At 38.1% G+C, this 27,465-nt stretch overlaps 1 protein-coding gene across 1 annotated transcript in view; it reads left to right on the forward strand.

Annotated features, from left to right (window-relative positions):
- Positions 1–27,465, forward strand: part of CD2 (CD2 molecule) — a 355,405-nt gene that overhangs the window by 296,145 nt on the left and 31,795 nt on the right. Inside the window, exon 6 of the mRNA XM_053705123.1 lies at positions 16,649–16,768. Within this exon, the coding sequence (XP_053561098.1) occupies positions 16,649–16,768 (120 nt within the window). The remainder of the gene's footprint in view (positions 1–16,648; positions 16,769–27,465) is intronic.

Genomic DNA, 27,465 nt, shown 5'->3' on the forward strand with positions numbered 1-27,465 from the left:
TGAGTATGTTAACCAGCAATGATAGGGTATACTATTATTGACCTATCTTCTTCCCCCCCACCACTACTCCTGTGTGGTAGGGTTGAACACTCTCCTCCACACATCCTTTTGGCAGAGTTAAGCAGTCTCTGCCCAACCCAAAGAACCATGGCTAAGTTTTCCCCTGCATTCATGTGCTAAGGTTCACTGGGCCCTAAATTAGGAAATTTTCCTTTGTATATTAGATTCTGGGTTTCTGAAGTTTATCTAGTATAATAGTCTTTATTAATGCTTATGTCTCCATCAATGTTCAGTGTTCATACCTAACTCTGCCTACAGTGGCAACTGTGGTCTATTCTGGTGCATCACGGTTATCAGATGGTAGAATCATTTTTGATGCCCTCTCTGTTCCTCTACTCATTTGGTAATATTCGTTGAATCCACAGTTTGCCTTTTTCACATACACACTGATACTGGTCTTGTTATTATTACCTACATCAAAATGCTCTCAATGATTTATTAAAGTCCCTGGTCCCTCGATTGGACCGGTTTGTTTAGAGGGCACTATGTACCTACAAAAAAAAAACAAAAAACGAGGTGCCTGGAAGGACTTGTCTTGTCACTTTGATACTTGTTGAAATTGTAATCTGTCTGTCATGACTGTTTGTACATGCTATTTTCACCTCAATAAAAATAAAAAGTATAAAAAAAAAAAAAAATAGATTGCTAACAATTATTGGCGGTTATAAAAATAACTTGAAAACATTCAGATGCAGTTTAGATATGAAAGTTCAGTATAGGATTGATTCGTCAAGCGGGTATACTTTACCGGTTTACGGCTTTACGTGTTTCACCTCAGTGTAGGCTTTATCAAGTCAGTCTTGATAAAGCTTACACTGAGGTGAAACGCGTAGACGTGCACTTGAAGAGCAAGTAAAGCAAAGAAAAGAAACATCTACAAATAGCGATCAGCCGTGCTGGATATATCCAGCTAACACCAATACTCTGCGCAGAGTTACTACTGAATTCGGATCGCAATCATTCACATTCACAAGCCTGAACGGATTGAACAAAGCGGAGGGAATATCGATACACCCCCAAAGGAAAGTGGACGCCTGAAGAGACCTAAGCGGTAGTGTTTTCCGTGGACGAGAACCGTTACGTCATCACACCAATAAGGTCAGAGGCGAGAGCGCAAGCTGACAGGTCGATGAAAGACCGCAGAGACGCCATATGATCAACACTGTAATTCGAACAGCCGGGGACCGGTAAAGTATACCCGCTTGATGAATCAATCCTATACTGAACTTTCATATCTAAACTGCATCTGAATGTTTTCAAGTTATTTTTATAACCGCCAATAATTGTTAGCAATCAATTTTTTGGCATCTACGCAAATCATTGCCGAGTTTTCTACTGAGTGTTCTACGGAATAATTTGTTGCTTGTTTGAAATTGGGATAATATCCTGTATAAGCATAGGATTATTTAGAGTTTGAAAGTTGCCAAAATTTCTATCACTTATTTCACCGTAATCCACATACAAGGGTGAACTGCAACATTGCTAAATGAACTGCAACACTGACTATTATATTGCAATATTGATAAGTGGATTATAAAAATCTGAGGTGGAGTAATACATTCTCTGAAACAACAAGGGTATTAACGATAACGAAAAATACCTGTGTATTTAGTCAACTGGTAGTTATTGTCTATAGGCAACAAATTTATTTCACCAAAGGTTTAGTGTTTTAGATAGAGGAGGAGGAGACGTCCTCTCCTCTTTTTTATATTTTATTTTGCTTTTTTATATTTGGATTTTTACAATTGTGTTTTTTGAATATCCTTCTTGATTTTATTATGATTAATGTTTCCAACCGGATCAATATAGTATACTTATTTTAGATATATATATGTTTAGATATACATGTCAAATAAATTAAATTATATTAAACAACATTTTCTACGGTATCCATATTTTCCACATCCAAAAAGGATTTTATTTATTGAATTGTATTTAATTGAATCATATCCTTAGCTACCCTATATTTAGATATAGGTCAAGCGCTGTTTACTTTCTCTTTCTTTTCCCTAAATTTTCCTGTGAATAGACAATTGTTAGAGGTTTGATGTATTGTTCATATGTTTGCTTTACTGTTTAACCAATTTCCTATGTAATCTGAAGCTCTGTAAATCTGGAATGCCAGGGTGTATAAATCTGTGTGCTGCCTTCAAATAAATGATTCATTTTTGTGTTCAGAAAACTGAGTGTTGTCTCAGTTCTGTTCCCCTACATAACTTTAGACTGCGGTCCAAGGGAGAGACCAGGAGCTATTGCTCTGGATAAAGGGATGTCCAGGACAAGGGAAGTGTTCTGACGGAGGTACTCATTTGGGGTACCAGGCGGTCCGTCACAGTTACTTCTATTCTTCTTTCTGTCTGGTGGAGAAGTGTTATCCGTTTTGCTTATGAGACAGCTGGATAGCAGCCTCTTGAGAGAATTACGGCTCATTCCACTAGGGCCGTCTCTTCTTCCTGGGCTTTCAAAAATAAAGCTTCTGTGGAACAAATCTGCAAGGGGCCACTTAGTCTTCATTGCATACTTTTTCTGAATTCTACAAATGTGATTATTTTGCCTTTGATTAGACTTCCTTTGGGAGAAAAGTTATTTTAGTGGTGGTGCCTTCTGTTTAGGTCCACCTGCCTTGTTCTCCCTGCCTTTTCATTCTGTGTCCTCTATCTTGGGTATTGGTTCCCACTAGTAATTGAATGGATTTGTGGACTCTCCATGCCATTGGAAAGAAAACAAAATGTATGCTTACCTGATAAATTATTTTCTTTCCTGGCATGTAGAGTCCACGACCCGCCCTTAATTTATTTTAAGATGGCTTTGGTCAATGTTAAACCTCAGGCACCTCTATACTCTTGTGTCATCTTCTCTTTCCGTATTCCTTCAGCTGAATGACTGGGGGTTTATGGGAGGTAGGAGTGATACTTAGCAGCTCTGCTGGGGTGTTCTTTGCATTCACCTGGTGGCCAGGAGTTGAATTCCCACTAGTAATTGAATGGATTTTTGGACTCTCCATGCCAGGAAAGATAAGAATTTATCATGTAAGCATACATCTTGTTATTTCTAGTGACAATTTAACCTGCTAAAAAGAGGGTAAAAATAAAAGCAGCCAAGGATAAACATTAAACAATGTATCCATACAAAGAGAAAGGGTGCCTCCTAGTGTAGCCAATGGACATAGAGCAAATAAGTTGTCAAACAGTGAAATTGTACTCACAAAGGCCTCGCTTCCATTGAGTCGTAATTCAGTTTGCGTGCACTCGCAAACCGTTAAATATGCTGTCGAAAGCAATAGCGTTTAACGACTGTTTCCAATGGCGCGTTATACCTCTATATCGGCTTCCGGACTTCGGCTGCCGAAAAGATTTTCGCGTCCCATAGAAAGTAATAGAAGCCGTTAATCGATAAATTATACCAGGTTTCCAATGAAAGCGCTAACCGTTAATACATTGTCGGAGGCTGTCGATACATTGAGAAATATTACCCCCAGCTCAACTAGGTGTAAAAGAGGAATATTGTGCTTTTTGAGACCTATTTTCTATTGAAATTATAAAACTTGCAAATAATGCAAGTGTTTTAATGTAGAAATAAATTGTTATAAGTAATATTTATTGTTGTCTCATGTATAGAAATAGTTGAACTTATATTCTAATAGAAATATCAGTATATATTTAAATATAATAATATATGCAAGAACATATCTACAGAATGCAAACTAGACCTATGCCTAGGGCAGCAATAAATATTACTTATATTTATGAAGTGTTAAATATAATTATATTAGAAAATAGTATTTGTTTATTAAAAATATGGATAAGTGTTTTTTTATTTTTCTTGAGAGGCGATCACAGGTAAGAAGCACGGACGTTAAACGTAAATTCTATAGCGTAAGGTCGGGTTACCTTAGCAACTAATTGATTTTCAAGAAATCCGACGTCAGATGGAAGCGTTAACACAACGTTAATTTACAGCTACACGAAAAGAGCGACTGCGCGCAACACGCTAATCTTTTCAATGGAAACCTGGTACTAAAATGCAGCCGTAAATTACTTTTAGCTGTCGGCCGCTTCGGTAGCTTACGGCTCCATTTTTAACGACTCAATGGAAGCGAGGCCATGGTGTGGTGGCAGAGATAGTGCCAAGGCAAATGATCTGGGAACTCAGCAGTGTCCCAGTGTACTGTGCACCAAAGCAAGGGCAGCTCCTCCTGGAATCAGGTTCAGATTCAGCAGTCTGGGAAAAGGGAAGGAAGAAGAGGGCAACTCCTAGTGCAGACCAATAACAAATGCAAACCCAATAAGCTACTCCAAGTAGATGGATACTCCCAATGTGTGGTGCACACAGTAGTGCAAATGAAGCTTACTGGGTATATTACAGTGACCCAGTGCACATGCAAACAAAGGATATCCTCTGCTCCGTACTGAATATATATGTATGTTTTACAATCTGTTACTGTTTTTTAACATTTTTTATAAAGTAATCTTCAAATCAACTTCTGGAGTCTCCTTTCCATCATTTGCTGTTCACAGCAATCACCGGAGCAGAGGATATCCTTTGTTTGCATGTGCACTGGGTCACTGTAATATACCCAGTAAGCTTCATTTGCACTACTGTGTGCATCACACATTGGGAGTATCCATCTACTTGGAGTAGCTTATGGGGTTTGCATTTGTTATTGGTCTGCACTAGGAAACAATGTATCCATGTTCTTTAGCAGTGTGTAGAATATGTTAAAGGGACAGTCAAAATTAAACTCTCATGATTCAGATAGGACATGACTCTTTAAACAACTTTCCAATTTACTTTTCTCATACAATTTGCTTTGTTCGCGTGGTATTCTTTGTTGAAAGATAAACCTAGGTATGCTCATATGCTAATTTCTAAGCCCTTAAAGGTCGCCTCTTACCTCAGTGCATTTTGACAGTTTTTCACATCTACACAGTGGTAGTTCATGTGTGCCATATAGATAACATTGTGCTCACTCACGTGTAGTTATTTCTGAGTCAGCACTGATTTGCTAAAATGCAATTCTGTCAAAAGAACTGAAATAAGGGGGCAGTCTGCAGAGGCTTAGAAATAAGATAATCACAGAGGTAAAACGTATATGAATATAACTGCGATAAGGGGCAGTCTGCAGAGGCTTAGAAATAAGATAATCACAGAGGTAAAACGTATATGAATATAACTGAGATAAGGGGCAGTCTGCAGAGGCTTAGAAATAAGATAATCACAGAGGTAAAAAGTATATTAATTTAACTGTGTTGGTTCTGCAAAACTGGAGAATGGGTTATAAAGGGATTATCTATCTTTTATCTATATAACATTCTGAAGTAGACTGTCCCTTTAAGGGTAGCTGAATAGAAAGAAATGTGCACAAGCGCATCTTCCGTTACACAGTACACACAAAACTGCTAATGCACATGAGCGGGTTTACATTTTGAATAGAAGCATTTCTGCATTACCCCAAAAACTCATAGCAAAAGCGATCAATGTTTAGCGAGACTTTATTAATGTGCATATCTAGATATGCTCTGGGTCTGCACTCACACATCATGCCTACTCAGCCGGAATGGATTGGGATGCCTTTCTATGGCACAAACAATGGCACACGGCACCAGCAGCAATATGAGCAGATGTTTGAATGCGGGTGTACAGAGAGGGCACGTGCACAACTAAAACTAAAACTCTGACTGGAAAATTGATAACTTTTACTGAAAGCATTTGGGATTTTAGAAGCGTTAAAGGGACATAAAACCCACATTTGTCTTTTATGATAGAGCAGTTATTTTAAACAACTTTCTAATTTGCGTCTTTTATCAAGTTTTATTTGATGTCGTGGTATCTTTGTTTGAAAAACAGGGACATAAGCTAAGGAGCTGGCCCGTTTCTATAGCACTATTGGCAGCAGTTTTGTAACAATGTTATCCATATGCAAGAGAACTAGGGGGCAGCAGTATTCCCTGCCATGTCGTGCCTTAGATACCTACCTATGGATCTCTTCAACACAGAATATTATGAGAACAAAGACAAATTGATAATAGAAGTAAATTGGAACCTTTTTTTAGATTGTCAGTTCTGTCTGAATCACATAATACATTTTTGGGTCTCATATCCCTTTAAGGAGCTCAGATCAGCCTTGTATAAGGTTTAAGGGCAATGACACAATATAAACTCATGGCTATAAAATGTGCAGGGGCAGATTTAGGGACGGTTGCAGGGTGCTCTCTATCTGCTGTTCTCCCCTGGCTCTTGCGCATTGTGATCTTGTTTTGTTCACCACCAGAACTCACATTTTTAGTACCACTTTTTCTTGGGGCTACAAAAACTATGGGACATATTCATAGTTCTGCTATTTATCAGGGGTCACAAATACTAGTGCAGAAGGCCACATGTGACCTCTGGGCCACCAGTTGGCTGTCCCTGATTTAGAAAATCACCCTGTTTATATCAGTCGCTCCATAGATTAAACACAGGTGAAGCATTTTGGTTTATTAGTAAATATCACTAATATCTGTATATTGTAAAACACACGTCTGTTTGTCACAAGGTCCTGCATGGTGCTAATACACAACACATGACGGCTGGTAAAGTGACCGCTATACACAACACATGATGGCTGGTAATGTGACTGCTATACACAACACATGACGGCTGGTAAAGTGACTGCTATACACAACACATGATGGCTGGTAAAGTGACCGCTATACACAACACATGACGGCTGGTAAAGTGACCGCTATACACAACACATGATGGCTGGTAATGTGACCGCTAGACACAACACATGACGGCTGGTAAAGTGACTGCTATACACAACACATGACGGCTGGTAAAGTGACCGCTATACACAACACATGACGGCTGGTAAAGTGACCGCTATACACAACACATGACGGCTGGTAAAGTGACTGCTATACACAACACATGACGGCTGGTAAAGTGACCACTATACACAACACATGACGGCTGGTAAAGTGACCGCTATACACAACACATGATGGCTGGTAAAGTGACCGCTATACACAACACATGATGGCTTGTAAAGTGACTGCTATACACAACACATGATGGCTGGTAAAGTGACCGCTATACACAACACATGATGGCTGGTAAAGTGACTGCTATACACAACACATGATGGCTGGTAAAGTGACCGCTATACACAACACATGATGGCTTGTAAAGTGACTGCTATACACAACACATGACGGCTGGTAAAGTGACCGCTATACACAACACATGAAGGCTGGTAAAGTGACTGCTATACACAACACATGACGGCTGGTAAAGTGACCGCTAGACACAACACATGACGGCTGGTAAAGTGACTGCTATACACAACACATGACGGCTGGTAAAGTGACCGCTATACACAATACATGACGGCTGGTAAAGTGACCGCTATACACAACACATGACGGCTGGTAAAGTGACTGCTATACACAACACATGACGGCTGGTAAAGTAACCGCTAGACACAACACATGACGTCTGGTAAAGTGACCACTATACACAATACATGACGGCTGGTAAAGTGACCGCTAGACACAACACATGACGGCTGGTAAAGTGACTGCTATACACAACACATGACGGCTGGTAAAGTGACCGCTATACACAACACATGACGGCTGGTAAAGTGACCGCTATACACAATACATGACGGCTGGTAAAGTGACCGCTATACACAACACATGACGGCTGCTAAAGTAACCGCTAGACACAACACATGACGTCTGGTAAAGTGACCACTATACACAATACATGACGGCTGGTAAAGTGACCGCTATACACAACACATGACGGCTGGTAAAGTGACCGCTATACACAACACATGACGGCTGGTAAAGTGACCGCTATACACAACACATGATGGCTGGTAAAGTGACTGCTATACACAACACATGACGGCTGGTAAAGTGACTGCTATACACAACACATGACGGCTGGTAAAGTGACCGCTATACACAACACATGACGGCTGGTAAAGTGACCGCTATACACAACACATGACGGCTGGTAAAGTGACTGCTATACACAACACATGATGGCTGGTAAAATGACCGCTATACACAATACATGACGGCTGGTAATGTGACTGCTATACACAACACATGACGGCTGGTAAAGTGACTGCTATACACAACACATGACAGCTGGTAAAGTGACCGCTATACACAACACATGATGGCTGGTAATGTGACCGCTATACACAACAAATGACGGCTGGTAATGTGACCGCTATACACAACACATGACGGCTGGTAAAGTGACCGCTATACACAACACATGACGGCTGGTAAAGTGATCGCTATACACAACACATGACGGCTGGTAAAGTGACCGCTATACACAACACATGACGTCTGGTAATGTGACTGCTATACATAACACATGATGGCTGGTAAAGTGACCGCTATACACAACACATGACGGCTGGTAAAGTGATCGCTATACACAACACATGATGGCTGGTAAAGTGACCGCTATACACAACACATGACGGCTGGTAAAGTGACCGCTATACACAACACATGATGGCTGGTAAAGTGACCACTATACACAACACATGACGGCTGGTAAAGTGACCGCTATACACAACACATGACGGCTGGTAAAGTGACCGCTATACACAACACATGACGGCTGGTAAAGTGACCGCTATACACAACACATGATGGCTGGTAAAGTGACAGCTATACACAACACATGATGGCTGGTAAAGTGACCGCTATACACAACACATGACGGCTGGTAAAGTGACCGCTATACACAACACATGATGGCTGGTAAAGTGACCGATATACATAACACATGACTGCTGGTAAAGTGACCGCTATGCACAACACATGATGGCTGGTAAAGTGACCACTATGCACAACACATGATGGCTGGTAAAGTGACCGCTATACACAACACATGACGGCTGGTAAAGTGACCGCTATACACAACACATGATGGCTGGTAAAGTGACCGCTATACACAACACATGATGGCTGATAAAGTGACCGCTATACACAACACATGACGGCTGGTAAAGTGACCGCTATACACAACACATGACGGCTGGTAAAGTGACCGCTATACACAACACATGACGGCTGGTAAAGTGACCGCTATACACAACGCATGATGGCTATTAAAGTGACCGCTATACACAACACATGATGGCTGGTAGGTAAAGTGACCGCTATACACAACACATGACGGTTGGTAAAGTGACCGCTATACACAACACATGACGGTTGGTAAAGTGACCGCTATACACAACACATGATGGCTGGTAATGTGACTGCTATACACAACACATGACGGCTGGTAAAGTGACTGCTATACACAACACATGACAGCTGGTAAAGTGACTGCTATACACAACACATGATGGCTGGTAAAGTGACCGCTATACACAACACATGATGGCTGGTCAAGTGACCGCTATACACAACACATGACGGCTGGTAAAGTGACCGCTATAAACAAGACATGACGGCTGGTAAAGTGACCGCTATACACAACACATGACGGCTGGTAAAGTGACCGCTATACACAACACATGACGGCTGGTAAAGTGACCGCTATACACAACACATGACGGCTGGTAAAGTGACCGCTATACACAACACATGATGGCTGGTAAAGTGACCGCTATACACAACACATGACGGCTGGTAAAGTGACCGCTATACACAACACATGACGGCTGGTAATGTGACCGCTTACTCCTGCTCTGAATAATGATCAATAATCTCTCTCTGTCTGTCACTCACCACAATGATTCTCTGTTCTCACTATTATCACTATCATCAATATTATCACTGTCCTCACTATCATCAATATTATCACTATCATCACAATTATCATTGTCCTCACTATTATCATTGTCCTCACTATTATCACTGTCATCACTATCATCACTTTCATCACTATTATCACTATCATCACTATTATCACTTTCATCACTATTATCACTATTATCACAATTATCACTGTCATCACTATCATCACTATCATCACTTTCATCACTTTCATCACTATCATCACAATTATCACTGTCTTCACTATTATCACTATCATCACTATTATCACTTTCATCACTATTATCACTATTATCACAATTATCACTGTCATCACTATCATCACTATCATCACTATCATCACTATCATCACTTTCATCACTTTCATCACTATCATCACAATTATCACTGTCTTCACTATTATCACTATTATCACTATCATCACTATTATCACTGTCTTCACTATTATCACTATTATCACTGTCTTCACTATTATCACTATTATCACTATTATCACTATCATCACTATTATCACTGTCTTCACTATTATCACTATTATCACTATTATCACTATCATCACTATTATCACTGTCTTCACTATTATCACTATTATCACTGTCTTCACTATTATCACTATTATCACTATTATCACTATCATCACTATAATCACTATTATCACTATTATCACTATTATCACTATTATCACTATTATCACTATTATCATTATTATCACTATTATCACTGTCTTCACTATTATCACTATTATCACTATTATCACTATCATCACTATTATCACTGTCTTCACTATTATCACTATTATCACTATTATCACTATCATCACTATTATCACTGTCTTCACTATTATCACTATTATCACTATTATCACTATCATCACTATTATCACTGTCTTCACTATTATCACTATTATCACTGTCTTCACTATTATCACTATTATCACTATTATCACTATCATCACTATTATCACTATTATCACTATTATCACTATTATCACTATTATCACTATTATCATTATTATCACTATTATCACTGTCTTCACTATTATCACTATTATCACTATTATCACTATCATCACTATTATCACTGTCTTCACTATTATCACTATTATCACTATTATCACTATCATCACTATTATCACTGTCTTCACTATTATCACTATTATCACTATCATCACTATTATCACTATTATCACTATTATCACTATCATCACTATTATCACTATTATCACTATTATCACTATTATCACTATTATCACTATTATCACTATTATCACTATTATCACTATCATCACTATTATCACTGTCTTCACTATTATCACTATTATCACTATTATCACTATTATCACTATCATCACTATTATCACTGTCTTCACTATTATCACTATTATCACTATCATCACTATTATCACTGTCATCACTATCATCACTTTCATCACTATTATCACTATTATCACTGTCATCACTATTATCACTATTATCACTGTCATCACTATTATCACTATTATCACTATTATCACTATCATCACTTTCATCACTTTCATCACTATTATCACTATTATCACTATCATCACTATTATCACTATTATCACTGTCATCACTATCATCACTTTCATCACTTTCATCACTATTATCACTATTATCACTATCATCACTATTATCACTATCATCACTATTATCACTATTATCACTGTCATCACTATCATCACTTTCATCACTTTCATCACTATTATCACTATTATCACTATCATCACTATTATCACTATCATCACTATTATCACTATCATCACTTTCATCACTATTATCACTATTATAACTATCATCACTATTATCGATTTTATCACTGTTATTACTATTATCGCTGGATCACTATTATTGCTGGTATCACTATTATAATTTTCACTATTATACATAATGTCACTGTTATTACTATTATAAGTATTGTCACTATTATACATAATGTCACTGTTATTACTATTATAAGTATTGTCACTAGTATAAGTATTGTCACTATTATACATAATGTCACTGTTATTACTATTATAAGTATTGTCACTAGTATAAGTATTATCACTATTATACATATTGTCACTGTTATTACTGTTATAAGCTAAAAATGGGGATCCCTCAAGCGCCTACCAATCGGAGGCAAAGGGATAGTGATGGGTACAGCAATATGTAAAGGATAAAAACTAATTTAATAGAAATACAAAACTTGATACATATAATAAATACAATTCATGGACCATGGAATAATTGTCGTACAATAAAAATCATATACAATGTAAATAAAGCTGCAGTGGATAATAAAAGCAGAGGTTATCAGTAAAAACAATAAGGGCATATACAATGTAAATGAAGATGCAGTAGATAATGATAAAACAGAAGTTATCAGTAAAAACAGTGAAGAGGTAGAGATTGTCCTATTGTCCTATAATGTCCTCCTATGTATGAAAGTCCGGTGGAACAGTGTGAGGGTCAGTGAAGCAGTGAAAAAATGGTAATGAAAAATTAGTGAATGTCAATCAATCCAAAAAATAATAACAGAATGTCGATCCAAAAAATCCAAAAAATGTATGTCAATCCAACACATGGTGTAAAAATATAATGGTGAAAAAAACTGAATACAGAAATTAGTGAATTCCAAAAAATATATAAAAAAATAGTCACCCAGATCCTATAGGATCGAATAGTGGTCGCAGGTATCCAAGAGTGTTGCTGTGTAGTATAAGTGTGAAGATTGGAGAAATGCTGGGCCCACAAAAAATGGACCAGATGATCAGATATCGATATAAACTAACAAAGAAACGATATCCACCTAAAATGTGAAAAAAACTGTTATAAGTATTGTCACTATTATACGTATTGTCACTGTTATTACTGTTATAAGTATTGTCACTATTATACGTATTGTCACTGTTATTACTGTTACAAGTATTGTCACTATTATACGTAATGTCACTGTTATTACTGTTATAAGTATTGTCACTATTATACGTATTGTCACTGTTATTACTGTTATAAGTATTGTCACTATTATACGTAATGTCACTGTTATTACTGTTATAAGTATTGTCACTATTATACGTATTGTCACTATTATACGTATTGTCACTGTTATTACTGTTATAAGTATTGTCACTATTATACGTATTGTCACTGTTATTACTGTTATAAGTATTGTCACTATTATACGTATTGTCACTATTATACGTATTGTCACTGTTATTACTGTTATACGTATTGTCACTATTATACGTATTGTCACTGTTATTACTGTTATACGTATTGTCACTATTATACGTATTGTCACTGTTATTACTGTTATAAGTATTGTCACTATTATACGTATTGTCACTGTTATTACTGTTATAAGTATTGTCACTATTATACGTAATGTCACTGTTATTACTGTTATAAGTATTGTCACTATTATACGTATTGTCACTATTATACGTATTGTCACTGTTATTACTGTTATAAGTATTGTCACTATTATACGTATTGTTACTGTTATTACTATTATAAGTATTATCACTATTATACGTATTGTCACTGTTATTACTGTTATAAGTATTGTCACTATTATACGTAATGTCACTGTTATTACTGTTATAAGTATTGTCACTATTATACGTACTGTCACTGTTATTACTGTTATAAGTATTGTCACTATTATACGTATTGTCACTGTTTTACTGTTATAAGTATTGTCACTATTATAAGTATTGTCACTATTATACGTAATGTCACTGTTATTACTGTTATAAGTATTGTCACTTTTATACGTATTGGTCACTGTTATTACTGTTATAAGTATTGTCACTATTATACGTATTGTCACTGTTATTACTGTTATAAGTATTGTCACTATTATACGTATTGTCACTATTATACGTATTGTCACTGTTATTACTGTTATAAGTATTGTCACTATTATACGTATTGTCACTGTTATTACTGTTATAAGTATTGTCACTATTATACGTATTGTCACTGTTATTACTGTTATAAGTATTGTCACTATTATACGTATTGTCACTATTATACGTATAGTCACTGTTAGCACTATTATACGTATTGTCACTATTATACGTATTGTCACTGTTATTACTGTTATAAGTATTGTCACTATTATACGTATTGTCACTATTATACGTATAGTCACTGTTAGCACTATTATACATATAGTCACTGTTAGCACTATTATACGTAATGTCACTGTTATTACTGTTATAAGTATTGTCACTATTATACGTAATGTCACTGTTATTACTGTTATAAGTATTGTCACTATTATACGTATTGTCACTATTATACGCATTGTCACTGTTATCACTATTATACGTATAGTCACTATTATACGCATTGTCACTGTTATCACTATTATACGTATAGTCACTATTATACGCATTGTCACTGTTATCACTATTATACCATTAAACTAACAATTATTTCACTAAAGTGCCACAAGATATTGGGAGTTACTGAATATCACCTGTTTATAATAGCTATTAACCCTATAACATCATCTGTATAACTCCTACATTCCCTCCATGTAACATCATCTGTATAACTCCTACATTCCCTCCATATAACATCATCTGTATAACTCCTATATTCCCTCCATATAACATCATCTGTATAACTCCTACACTCCCTCCATATAACATCATCTGTATAACTCCTACACTCCCTCCATATAACATAATCTGTATAACCTCTACAGTACCTCTATATAACACCAATTGTATAATTCCTACACTCCCTCCATATAACATAATCTGTATAACCTCTACAGTACCTCTATATAACACCAATTGTATAACTCCTACATTCCCTCCATTTAACATCATCTGTATAACTCCTACACTCCCTCCATATAACATCATCTGTATAACTCCTACACTCCCTCCATATAACATCATCTGTATAACTCCTACATTCCCTCCATATAATATCATCTGTATAACTCCTACACTCCCTCCATATAACATCATCTGTATAACTTCTACACTCCCTCCATATAACATCATCTGTATAACTCCTACATTCCCTCCATATAACATCATCTGTATAACCTCTACAGTACCTCTATATAATACCAATTGTATAATTCTAACACTCCCTCCATAAACATCATCTGTATAACTCCTACACTCCCTCCATATAACATCATCTGTATAACTCCTACACTCCCTCCATATAACATCATCTGTATAACTCCTACACTCCCTCCATATAACATAATCTGTATAACCTCTACAGTACCTCTATATAACACCAATTATATAATTCCTACACTCCCTCCATATAACATAATCTGTATAACCTCTACAGCACCTCTATATAACACCAATTGTATAACTCCTACATTCCCTCCATTTAACATCATCTGTATAACTCCTACACTCCCTCCATATAACATCATCTGTATAACTCCTACACTCCCTCCATATAACATCATCTGTATAACTCCTACATTCCCTCCATATAATATCATCTGTATAACTCCTACACTCCCTCCATATAACATCATCTGTATAACTTCTACACTCCCTCCATATAACATCATCTGTATAACTCCTACATTCCCTCCATATAACATCATCTGTATAACCTCTACAGTACCTCTATATAATACCAATTGTATAATTCTAACACTCCCTCCATAAACATCATCTGTATAACCCTTACACTCCCTTCATATAATGTAATCTGTATAATTCCCACTCCTTCACTAGATCATTATCTGTATAACTCATCATATATAACATCATCTGTATACCTCCTACACTTCCTAAATATCATGTATCCTTTACAGTTCCTACACCCCTCCTGTATAACATCATCTGTATAACTCAGGCATTCCATCTGAGTAACCTTCCTATATCACCTTATAGTGCTTCATATAAAACCTTCCTATAACTCCTTATATTGCTTCATATAAAACCTTCCTATAACTCCTTATATTGCTTCATATAAAACCTTCCTATATCACCTTATAGTGCTTCATATAAAACCTTCCTATAACTCCTATAACTCATTATAGTGCTTCATATAAAACCTTCCTATAACTCCTTATAGTGCTTCATATAAAACCTTCCTATAACTCCTTATAGTGCTTCATATAAAACCTTCCTATAACTCCTTATAGTGCTTCATATAAAACCTTCCTATAACTCCTTATAGTGCTTCATATAAAACCTTCCTATAACCCCTTATAGTGCTTCATATAAAACCTTCCTATAACTCCTTATAGTGCTTCATATAAAACCTTCCTATAACCCCTTATAGTGCTTCATATAAAACCTTCCTATAACTCCTTATAGTGCTTCATATAAAACATTCCTATAACCCCTTATAGTGCTTCATATAAAACCTTCCTATAACCCCTTATAGTGCTTCATATAAAACCTTCCTATAACCCCTTATAGTGCTTCATATAAAACCTTCCTATAACTCCTTATAGTGCTTCATATAAAACCTTCCTATAACCCCTTATAGTGCTTCATATAAAACCTTCCTATAACTCCTTATAGTGCTTCATATAAAACCTTCCTATAACCCCTTATAGTGCTTCATATAAAACCTTCCTATAACACCTTATATTACTTCATATAAAACCTTCCTATAACACCTTACATTGTACCATATAAAACCTTCCTATAACAAATTATATTGTTTCACATAGCTTTTGTGTAGAACTTTCCCTATCACTCCATATAAGATTCCTTAAAAGTATTTTTGCATGTCGCTCACTTATAATCTGCTCCCTGTGTTTATCTACAGCAGAATGGGACATATTCCTGATCCTGAGCGTTGCTGGGGGAGCTGTCGCATTTCTCATTTTCCTTATTTTGCTGATTTATTGTCTGAAGAGAAGATGCAGAAAGCACAACCAGACAGATGGTAAGTTATTTGTACGTAGGTTTAGCTGCATGTGCTAGCGCAACTGATGCCATGCACAAGTACTCAGTATCCCTATGTGTTGAACGTATCAGTGCCCCTATGTGTTATACGCATGATTGTCCTGATGTGCTGAACGTATCAGTGTCCCTATGTGTTGTATGTATCAGTGCCCCTATGTGTTATACGCATGATTGTCCTGATGTGCTGTACGTATCAGTGTCCCTATGTGTTGTACATATCAGTGCCCCTATGTGTTATATGCATGATTGTCCTGATGTGCTGTACGTATCAGTGTCCCGATGTGCTGTACATATCAGTGCCCCTATGTGTTATATGCATGATTGTCCTGATGTGCTGTACGTATCAGTGCCCCTATGTGCTGTACGTATCAGTATCCCTAAGTGCTGTATGTATCAGTGTCCCCATGTGCTGTACATATCAGTATCCCTAAGTGCTGTATGTATCAGTATCCCTAAGTGCTGTATGTATCAGTGTCCCCATGTGCTGTACATATCAGTATCCCTATGTGCTGTATGTATCAGTATCCCTATGTGTTGAACGTATCAGTGCCCCTATGTGTTATATGCATGATTGTCCTGATGTGCTGTACGTATCAGTGTCCCTATGTGTTGTACATATCAGTGCCCCTATGTGTTATATGCATGATTGTCCTGATGTGCTGTACGTATCAGTGTCCCTATGTGTTGTACATATCAGTGCCCCTATGTGTTATACGCATGATTGTCCTGATGTGCTGTACGTATCAGTGTCCCGATGTGCTGTACATATCAGTGCCCCTATGTGTTGAATGTGCCAGTGCCCCTATGTGTTATACGCATGATTGTCCTGATGTGCTGTACGTATCAGTGTCCCTATGTGCTGTACATATCAGTGCCCCTATGTGTTATACGCATGATTGTCCTGATGTGCTGTACGTATCAGTGTCCCTATGTGTTGTACATATCAGTGCCCCTATGTGTTATACGCATGATTGTCCTGATGTGCTGAACGTATCAGTGTCTCTATGTGTTGTACATATCAGTGCCCCTATGTGTTATACGCATGATTGTCCTGATGTGCTGTACGTATCAGTGCCCCTATGTGCTGTACGTATCAGTATCCCTAAGTGCTGTATGTATCAGTATCCCTATGTGCTGTACGTATCAGTATCCCTATGTGCTGTATGTATCAGTGTCCCTATGTGCTGTATGTATCAGTATCCCTATGTGCTGTACGTATCAGTGTCCCTATGTGCTTTACGTATCAGTGTCCCCATGTGCTGTACATATCAGTATCCCTATGTGCTGTATGTATCAGTATCCCTATGTGCTGTACGTATCAGTATCCCTAAGTGCTGTATGTATCAGTGTCACTATGTGCTTTACGTATCAGTGTCCCTAAGTGCTGTACATATCAGTATCCCTAAGTGCTGTATGTATCAGTGTCCCTATGTGGTGTACGTATTAGTGTCCCTAAGTGCTGCAAGTATCAGTGTTCCTATGTGCTGTACATATCAGTGTCCCTAAGTGCTGTACGTATCAGTGTCACTATGTGCTTTACGTATCAGTGTCCCTAAGTGCTGTACATATCAGTATCCCTAAGTGCTGTATGTATCAGTGTCCCTATGTGCTGTACGTATTAGTGTCCCTAAGTGCTGCAAGTATCAGTGTTCCTATGTGCTGTACATATCAGTGTCCCTAAGTGTTGTACGTATCAGTGTCACTATGTGCTTTACGTATCAGTGTCCCTAAGTGCTGTACATATCAGTATCCCTAAGTGCTGTATGTATCAGTGTCCCTATGTGTTGTATGTATCAGTGTCCCTATGTGCTGTACGTATTAGTGTCCCTAAGTGCTGCAAGTATCAGTGTTCCTATGTGCTGTACATATCAGTGTCCCTATGTGTTGTATGTATCAGTGTTCCTATGTGCTGTACGTATCAGTGTCCCTATGTGTTGTATGTATCAGTGTTCCTAAGTGCTGTACGTATCAGTGTCCCTATGTGCTGTATGTATCAGTATCCCTATGTGCTGTACGTATCAGTGTCCCTAAGTGCTGTACGTATCAGTGTCCCTATGTGCTGTATGTATCAGTGTCCCTATGTGTTGTATGTATCAGTGTCCCTATGTGCTGTACATATTAGTGTCCCTAAGTGCTGCAAGTATCAGTGTTCCTATGTGCTGTACGTATCAGTGTCCCTATGTGTTGTATGTATCAGTGTTCCTATGTGCTGTACGTATCAGTGTCCCTATGTGCTGTATGTATCAGTATCCCTATGTGCTGTATGTATCAGTGTCCCTAAGTGCTGTACGTATCAGTGTCCCTATGTGCTTTACGTATCAGTGTCCCTATGTGTTGTACGTATCAGTGTCCCTATGTGCTGTATGTATCAGTGTCCCTATGTGTTGTACGTATCAGTGTCCCTAAGTGCTGCAAGTATCAGTGTTCCTATCTGCTGTACATATCAGTGTCCCTATGTGTTGTATGTATCAGTGTCCCTATGTGCTGTACGTATTAATGTCCCTAAGTGCTGCAAGTATCAGTGTTCCTATGTGCTGTATGTATCAGTGTTCCTATGTGCTGTACGTATCAGTGTCCCTAAGTGCTGTACGTATCAGTGTCCCTAAGTGCTGTACATATCAGTGTCCCTAAGTGCTGTACATATCAGGGTCCCTATGTGTTGTACGTATCAGCGTCTCTATGTGCTGTACGTATCAGTGTCCCTATGTGCTGTACGTATCAGTATCCCTAAGTGCTGTACGTATCAGTGTCCCTAAGTGCTGTACGTATCAGTGTCCCTATGTGTTGTACGTATCAGTGCCCCTATGTGTTATATGCATGATTGTCCTGATGTGCTGTACGTATCAGTGTCCCTATGTGTTGTACGTATCAGTGTCCCTATGTGTTGTACGTATCAGTGTCCCTATGTGTTGTATGTATCAGTGTCCCTATGTGTTGTACGTATCAGTGTCCCTATGTGTTGTACGTATCAGTGCCCCTATGTGCTCTACGTATCAGTATCCCTATGTGCTTTATGTATCAGTATCCCTATGTGCTGTACGTATCAGTATCCCTAAGTGCTGTACATATCAGTGTCCCTATGTGTTGTACGTATCAGTGCCCCTATGTGCTGCACGTATCAGTATCCCTAAGTGCTGTACATATCAGTGTCCCTATGTGCTCTACGTATCAGTATCCCTATGTGCTTTATGTATCAGTATCCCTATGTGCTGTACGTATCAGTATCCCTAAGTGCTGTACATATCAGTATCCCTATGTGTTGTACGTATCAGTGTCCCTATGCACACACACTGTACTGTGCTGTCATGACATGCCTCCTACAAACTATACATGACATATTGACATTCATTCACAAACCATCATAATGATTGTCTGTGAATGAATGTCAATGTCATGGTTGTAAATGATGCCTGATGAGCCTGTCACATACCTCCCAATATTTCAAAATTTGAAATAGGGACACCCCCGCACTGTTGTCAGTCTGCCGCGGCACACCTGAGGATCTCTCACGGCAAACACTAGTGTGCCACGGCACACTGGTTGAAAAACACTGCTTTACGTATCAGTGTCCCTATGTGCTGTACATATCAGTGTCCCTATGTGCTGTACGTATCAGTGTCCCTAATTGCTGTACATATCAGTGTCCCTATGTGCTGTACACATCAGTGTCCCTAAGTGCTGTACTGATCAGTCTCCCTATGTGTTGTACGTATCAGTGCCCCTATGTGTTATACGCATGATTGTCAGGATGTGCTGTACGTATCAGTGTCCCTATGTGTTGTACGTATCATTGTCCCTACGTGCTGTACGTATCAGTGTCCCTATGTGCAGTATGTATCAGTGTTCTTATGTGTTGTACGTATTAGTGTCCCTATGTGTTGTACGTATCAGTGTTCTTATGTGCTGTGCGCATCAGTGTCCATATGTGTTGTACGCATCATTGTCCCTATGTGTTGTAGGTATCAGTGCCCCTATGTGCTGTATGCATCAGTGTCCCTATGTGTTGTATGTATCAGTGTCCCTATGTGCTGTACATATCAGTGTCCCCATGTACTGTACGTATCACTGTCAGTATGTGCTGTACAGATAGCTGTCCCTATGTGTTGTGCGTATCAGTGTCCCTATGTGCTATATGTATCAGTGTCCCTATATGCTGTACTTATCAGTGTCCCTATGTGTTGAATGTATCAGTGTCCCTATGTGTTGTACATATCAGTTTCACTATGTTTTGTTTGTATCAATGTCCCTATGTGTTGTACGTATCAGTGTCCCTATGTGTTGTACGTATCAGTGTCCCTATGTGTTGTACGTATCAGTGTCCCTATGTTTTGTTTGTATCAGTGTCCCTATGTTTTGTTTGTATCAGTGTCCCTATGTGTTGTACGTATCAGTGTCCCTATGTTTTGTTTGTATCAGTGTCCCTATGTGCTGTACGTATCAGTTTCACTATGTGCTGTATTTATCACATAGCTATATAACCAGCATTCTGGGGTAAAAGCAAATAATATCAGATCTTATACCACTTGGTAGCTGTGTAAGATTGATTGAGGTTGTGAATATATGTATATATATATATATATATATATATATATATATATATATATATATATATATATATATATATATCTTGTATTGACACTACAGCTGTATTGTCTTTTCATTTTGTGATCAAACTCTTCTTGTCTTGCACCACTGCACTATTTATACGGCTTCTGCTGATGACACATGTCTAGTACAGTATAAATACACATCAGGGGCGTATTTAGGTTTTGTGCTGCCCTAGGCACTCAAAATTCTGCTGCCCCCCCCCCAAAAAAAAAAAGGTTTTAGGCATTTTTTTCCCTTAATATTTGTTTGGGTCAGTGTGTAAAATGTTTTGGTTTTTTTTAAATGTTTTTTTTTATAACAATTCAAATGAAAATGGCTAGCAAAACACTTGCATACAGGTGAGTTGAATTGCATGCATCTCATACCATTTTCTCCCTTAGAGAAGGGAGAGAAAAGAAGGGGAGGGGAGAAAAGGGAGGGAAAGGAAAGAAGGGAGGGAGGGAGAAAAGTGGGTAGGAAGAGGAGAAAATGGGGGAGGGAAAGAAGGGAGTGAAAGAAAGTGATAGAAGGGAGCAAGGTAGGGAGTTGAGAGAAAGAAGGGAGGAAGGAAGGGAGGGAAAGCAATAAGGGAGGGAGTTGAGGAAGGGAGGGAAAGAAGAATACACTTTGAAAACAATCACTGCCCTTCACATGCAACAACATACAGTAATTACCATCATTCAAGTAATTAAACGTTTTAAGTGTCCGTTTACTATTTACTTTGTGGGTTCATGAATGCAGAGAAAGCTAGCTATTAGCAGCTAACATACATTAGCAATGAGAGTTTATAACTAGACATCACAAGCTGATCTAAACAGAATAGTGCACAGATGCATTCAGTCTGTTAGTAAGTAAGACCTGCAATAAGCACTGCGCTCGCAGATCGGCACAAGGTCTTCTCCTCCAGCCTCACCTTGTAAGCATATCCACGGTCAAGTTTCTCACCAAGAACGCTTCCACTGCAAAAATGCCGGCAGCTCTAAATGAAGCAACGGTTTAAAGGAGCACTGCCTGTAAAGAGCGACCTTAATCAGTGCACATGCCTTGTCTTCTCTGTAAAAGCCTGCACTTTATCGCTCACTGTACTGTGTGCTGGCTTTTAGAGAGAGGATAGGGCAGATGTGCTGCCCCTCCTAAATCTGCTGCCCTAGGCACCGGCCTTGTTGGCCTAGGCCATAATACGCCCCTGATACACATAGAACAGCTTTCTCCCAGTCATTTAAACTAGAGATGCAAGAATAGTTTTCAGATCACAAACACAATCAAACACCCACAGGACACTATAAGCTCCAGATAGTGTTACAATATGACCATTACATTTACACAAGACTCTGTGATTACAGCCTGTTTACAGTAAAAAAAAAAAAAAAAAAGCCTCTGTGCTGCTATTTATTGTACTTTTGTAGATTTTAATGGATTTGTAGTTTTACCCAGACTCTGTTTTAATTTATTTAATATATTTAAATAAATATTATACCATAACAGACAGTCTTGACAGCATTTTGGTTCAGATAATATTCTCTGGGCTGGGTATGGGGTCAACAAATAAAAATAATATTTATAGCCTTGAGCTAAGAAACAACAAGTACCAAACTGGAATTTACTAAAATAGCTTTATCTTCAAAGAAAAACAAGTAAAAGATACTTGAAAAAGAGTGTAATAAATGGCACTCACAGCACTATTTGAATTATCAACTAGATGAACAAAAAAGTAAAATGAGCCCCGAAAGAAAAGGGGGTTAAAACATAACTTTTAATAATGAGTTAAAAACAATATTAAAAACACAATGTGGATAAATAGATACAATCTTGTCAAAATGTAGAAACCGTAACCAAGTTAATTAAAGTTGGCAGAACTGTGGTCAATGAGTCTCAGTAATTCCCCTGAAAACAATATAAGACCAACGTACTGGAATAGATTGTGCATTATAATTAAATCAAACTGCACATTAAATGCCAGTGTAGTGTTGTGTTACTGGTAAGGTCAAGTATACAGTGATTAAATTAGTTAATACCAGGGTGTAACTAGACACCCGTACCAATTTCCCTGATATGAGATGTTGCTAATACTAAATAGTGGATAGGTGTTAGTACATAACCTACTATGACATAAGTTTCTATTGTGTATGTCAATACTAGTAGCTAAAATATCAAGTTAATCACTTAAGTAGCAGCTACTGAATTCAAAACGTATTGAGGAGTAATTATTAATATTTATATAATATACGCAAGGTGTATTTATATTGTACTGATACTCCTGTTCATGAAATAGATATAGAGCAAGTGAGTTATGTGATTAGAACAGGGCGCACATTATTTTGATCGAGCGACTTCCGGGGAGGAGCGTGAGAGGACACACACACGCTCTGAGTTCTGCGCACCAAGCAGCAAAAACTTTCAACACCCCAGCTCCAGGTCCCCGTCGGCGGTTCAGATTGCGGACGCCTTGGGGAGACAGAGATTGTGGAGCTAACGGAAGCCGGCACACACCGCCAGGGTCAGGTGGTACTGACCGAAACCACTCACTCCTTGTATGCAGAGGAAGGCCTGTGGAAATCCCCCTTCAGCTGACACGGAGCAGCAACAGAGGTGGAAGGCGTGGATCCTTCTCTTGGTTCTTGTGAAGGAGCGACAGTTACAAGTGCGGCAGGGTCGGGATCTATCACGGCCCCACGGGAGGCCGGTGCGTGCGGGAGGTGTCTCGTGTGGATCGACTTCCTAGTGAGAGTGACGGAGCCAGCCCATAAACCGCAAGCCCTGAACTACACACAGAGGAGAGCTAAGGACTAACGCATTAAAACCGCAAGTACAAAGCTTTGATAACACGGCATAAAAGCCAGTATTATGTGCTGCAAACCCCACATACACTGAGAATCTATGCAGCTGAAGGAGGTATAAGGAGGCATAAGTTACATGAAGATATAACAGGCATAGTGTCTTTTGTATATGGTTCAAAGTGGTATGTTGTGATAGATACATTTATACAACTATTGGCATATCCAAAGAACTGCTGATTAACCGTCTTGTGAGGAGGCCTATATCCAGTAAGGCAATTTAAACAGACGAGTGCTTATACAAAGCTACTCCTGCCTCTGGGATTTCTTTGCTACAACTTGTCAAGTTTAGAAAGGCTTGTTATATAACATTTGAAGGAGACTGTGAAATCAGCTTTACTTGGAGTATAAATAGAGTATCCAGAGAGTATACTGCTGGGACGTTAAAAGGACAGCAGAGAAAGCCAAGCAATTGTCTCTTAACCCTTAGCAAGCAAGAACAAAGTAATATAAGAAAGAGGGTACTCCATTACAGAAGTATAAGCCAGCAGAGAAAGATTAACACAGGATAGCTACTTGCCTTGTATAAAGTGAGGCAAAGGAACTTGGATCTGCTATCCGGCTTGCCTGGTTGCCGGTACATCTATGTCTGCTGTCCTGGCCAAGATATGTAGATACAAAAAATACACGGCATTAGAAGGAGGCAGAGGATTTAACTTTATTTGATGCAAAAGTAAAGGGTCTAAGGAGTATACTGCTAAATTGCTAAAAGACATTTATTAGCTAAGCATTGGCTATTGCAGGTTTGCCTTTTTGCCCTTAGTAAAAAATATCAAGGCATTCTGAGAAAGAGAGTACCTATTGGCAGTAATAAAAGCAAAACAGTAAACCCTCAGTATCTGAAGTGAGGCAAAAGACTTTGACCCTGTTAAATTTGCTGTTATGTATTCTGCTTTTTTTTTATATCTTTGCTTTGTGTCTGCAATTGCAAGTATGTATGGTTAACTATAGCAGCTACTGTATCAAATTCTAAAATCAGGTCTGGGTACAGATAATTATTGATCTTTACCAGAGAATGTTACTGCAGAGTAGACCTGTTTAAGTTTGGGTTTGTTCTTCTCCTTCCTTTTTAAGAACAACATATTTATCTGACGATATTAGTATAACAGGTTCAATAGGCGTTGGGGATTGAAAACATAAGATCCCTTTAAATATATAAATCACTTTTTTTTTTTTTTTTTTTTTCTCTCTCACATCTATGCACTAGAGTGTTTGAAATTGTATAGGTTTTGAAGGGTAGAGTTGTCCTGACTTTTGTATTGTAGGAGAGAGGTCACACAACCTCGTCAGATTTTTTTTTTTCTCTAATATTTTTTTTTTTTTTTTTTTTTCTTTCCCACTTGCACTCTTTTTACACTTTTTATGCGCATATATATATATATATATATATATATATATATATATATATATGCAATATACACTATTTGTTGTATTTTTCACTCACGACACTTAATGGAAAGGTATATGACTAATATGAAACAAAGATCCCCAATTATGCCCGTCAAGAGAGATAAGAGAGGTAACAAATCAATACAAGATTCAGTTGCTGATACTCTGCCGGAGACGTCCATGATGGCCACCGCCAGCCCAGATATACAGATCACGAATAACCAGTTGGCGGAACTGATTGTACCACAACTGGAGTCATTGAAAAAATATCTGAGTGGGCTGACGGCGGAAATCAGGCAGTTCTCCAGCAGACTGACAGAGGCAGAGACTCGGATATCAGAGTTAGAAGACCTATATACTGTACAGGAGGCAAATAACCAGAAACTCACAGATAGTATTAAATCTCTGCAAAGCAAAGTTGACGATCTTGAAGACAGATTGCGCCGAAATAACGTGAGAGTGGTGGGCTTGTCAGAAAATAGCGAATATACAGATCTGATACAATTTGCCTCCACTGTATTGCCTAGGCTATTAGGCTTGGAGATACAGGTAGATAAATTGGAGGTAGAAAGAGCACACAGGGTCGGCCCAATCAGGATGGATGCAGATAATAAAAAACATCCTAGAATGATAGTTATTAGATATCTGTGTTTCCAAGATAAAATAAGGGTTATGCAGCAATACCGTAAGATTAAGACACTTACCATTGAAGACAAACAAGTGTTATTATTCCAAGATTTCTCTACCGACACGACGGTTAGGAGAAGAGAAATGTCACCATATTGCTCTGCCCTTATTAAAGCAGGTATAAGGGCTAGCCTCAGATACCCAGCAAGAATAGTTATAGAAGGAAAAGAAGGGCAAAGTCTGCTAAATACGCCAGAGGAGGCCAAAACATTCTGTAAAACAAAGAATATTACGGTGTAACTATGTAAAAATAATAGCATATCCAAGGTTAAACCCATAATGAGATATGTAATGAGTGGCAGTGAAGGAAAAGTGCAAGATTGTACTTATGCAGTTAGCTTGGATAGTGAATGGTTTCAGGTTCTACTTGTTATATGTTGTGTTTTCCCCCTTTTCTTCTCTCTTTTTTTTTTTTTTTTTTTTCTCTTCCCCTCCACCCCCTGGTTAACCTCCAGATACAGGTAGGCCCAGGTAACAATATAGTTATAATTCTTAGATGAATAGTAATTTAAATTTTATTTCGTGGAATGCTGGAGGTGTATCATCTCCAGCAAAGCGCAAAGGCATTTTAAAGTCTATCAAGAAATTAGATCCAGATATAGTACTTCTACAGGAATTGCACCTGAAGGAAGATGAGATAATCAAACAGAGCGAACTGGATGAATGAAATAATAGCTACACCAGGTACACATAGAAAGCGGGGGGTTGCAATTATATTTAGTAAAAAGATTACATATAAAATAATCAGCAAAGAAGTTGATATATTCGGTAGATTTTTAATTGTTCAAATTGAATTAGCGCAAAAAATATGGACAATTTGTAACGTTTATGGGCCAAATGAATTCGACAGGGAATTCTGGGGCAATATCAAGCAAAAATTAAATTCTTACTTAGAGCAAAATATAATATTAGCAGGGGATTTCAATATGGTCTTACACCCTGAAATAGACAGGTTCCGTCAAAAAAGTTCTTTAAAGTATAAGAAGGAGGCTAAATTTTTCAGAGAATTTTGCACATTTTTAAAATTAAAAGATATTTGGAGAACACAGCATCCAGATATGAGAGAATACTCCTGTGAGTCAAAATCATATAGGAACTTCTCTAGAATTGATCTCTTTCTAATAGAGGAGCAGTTGCTGAAGATAGATATTATATCTCAGATACACGACTTCTCGTTATC

The sequence above is a fragment of the Bombina bombina genome, chromosome 3, assembly GCF_027579735.1.
Source record: "Bombina bombina isolate aBomBom1 chromosome 3, aBomBom1.pri, whole genome shotgun sequence".
Classification (NCBI taxonomy): domain Eukaryota; kingdom Metazoa; phylum Chordata; class Amphibia; order Anura; family Bombinatoridae; genus Bombina; species Bombina bombina.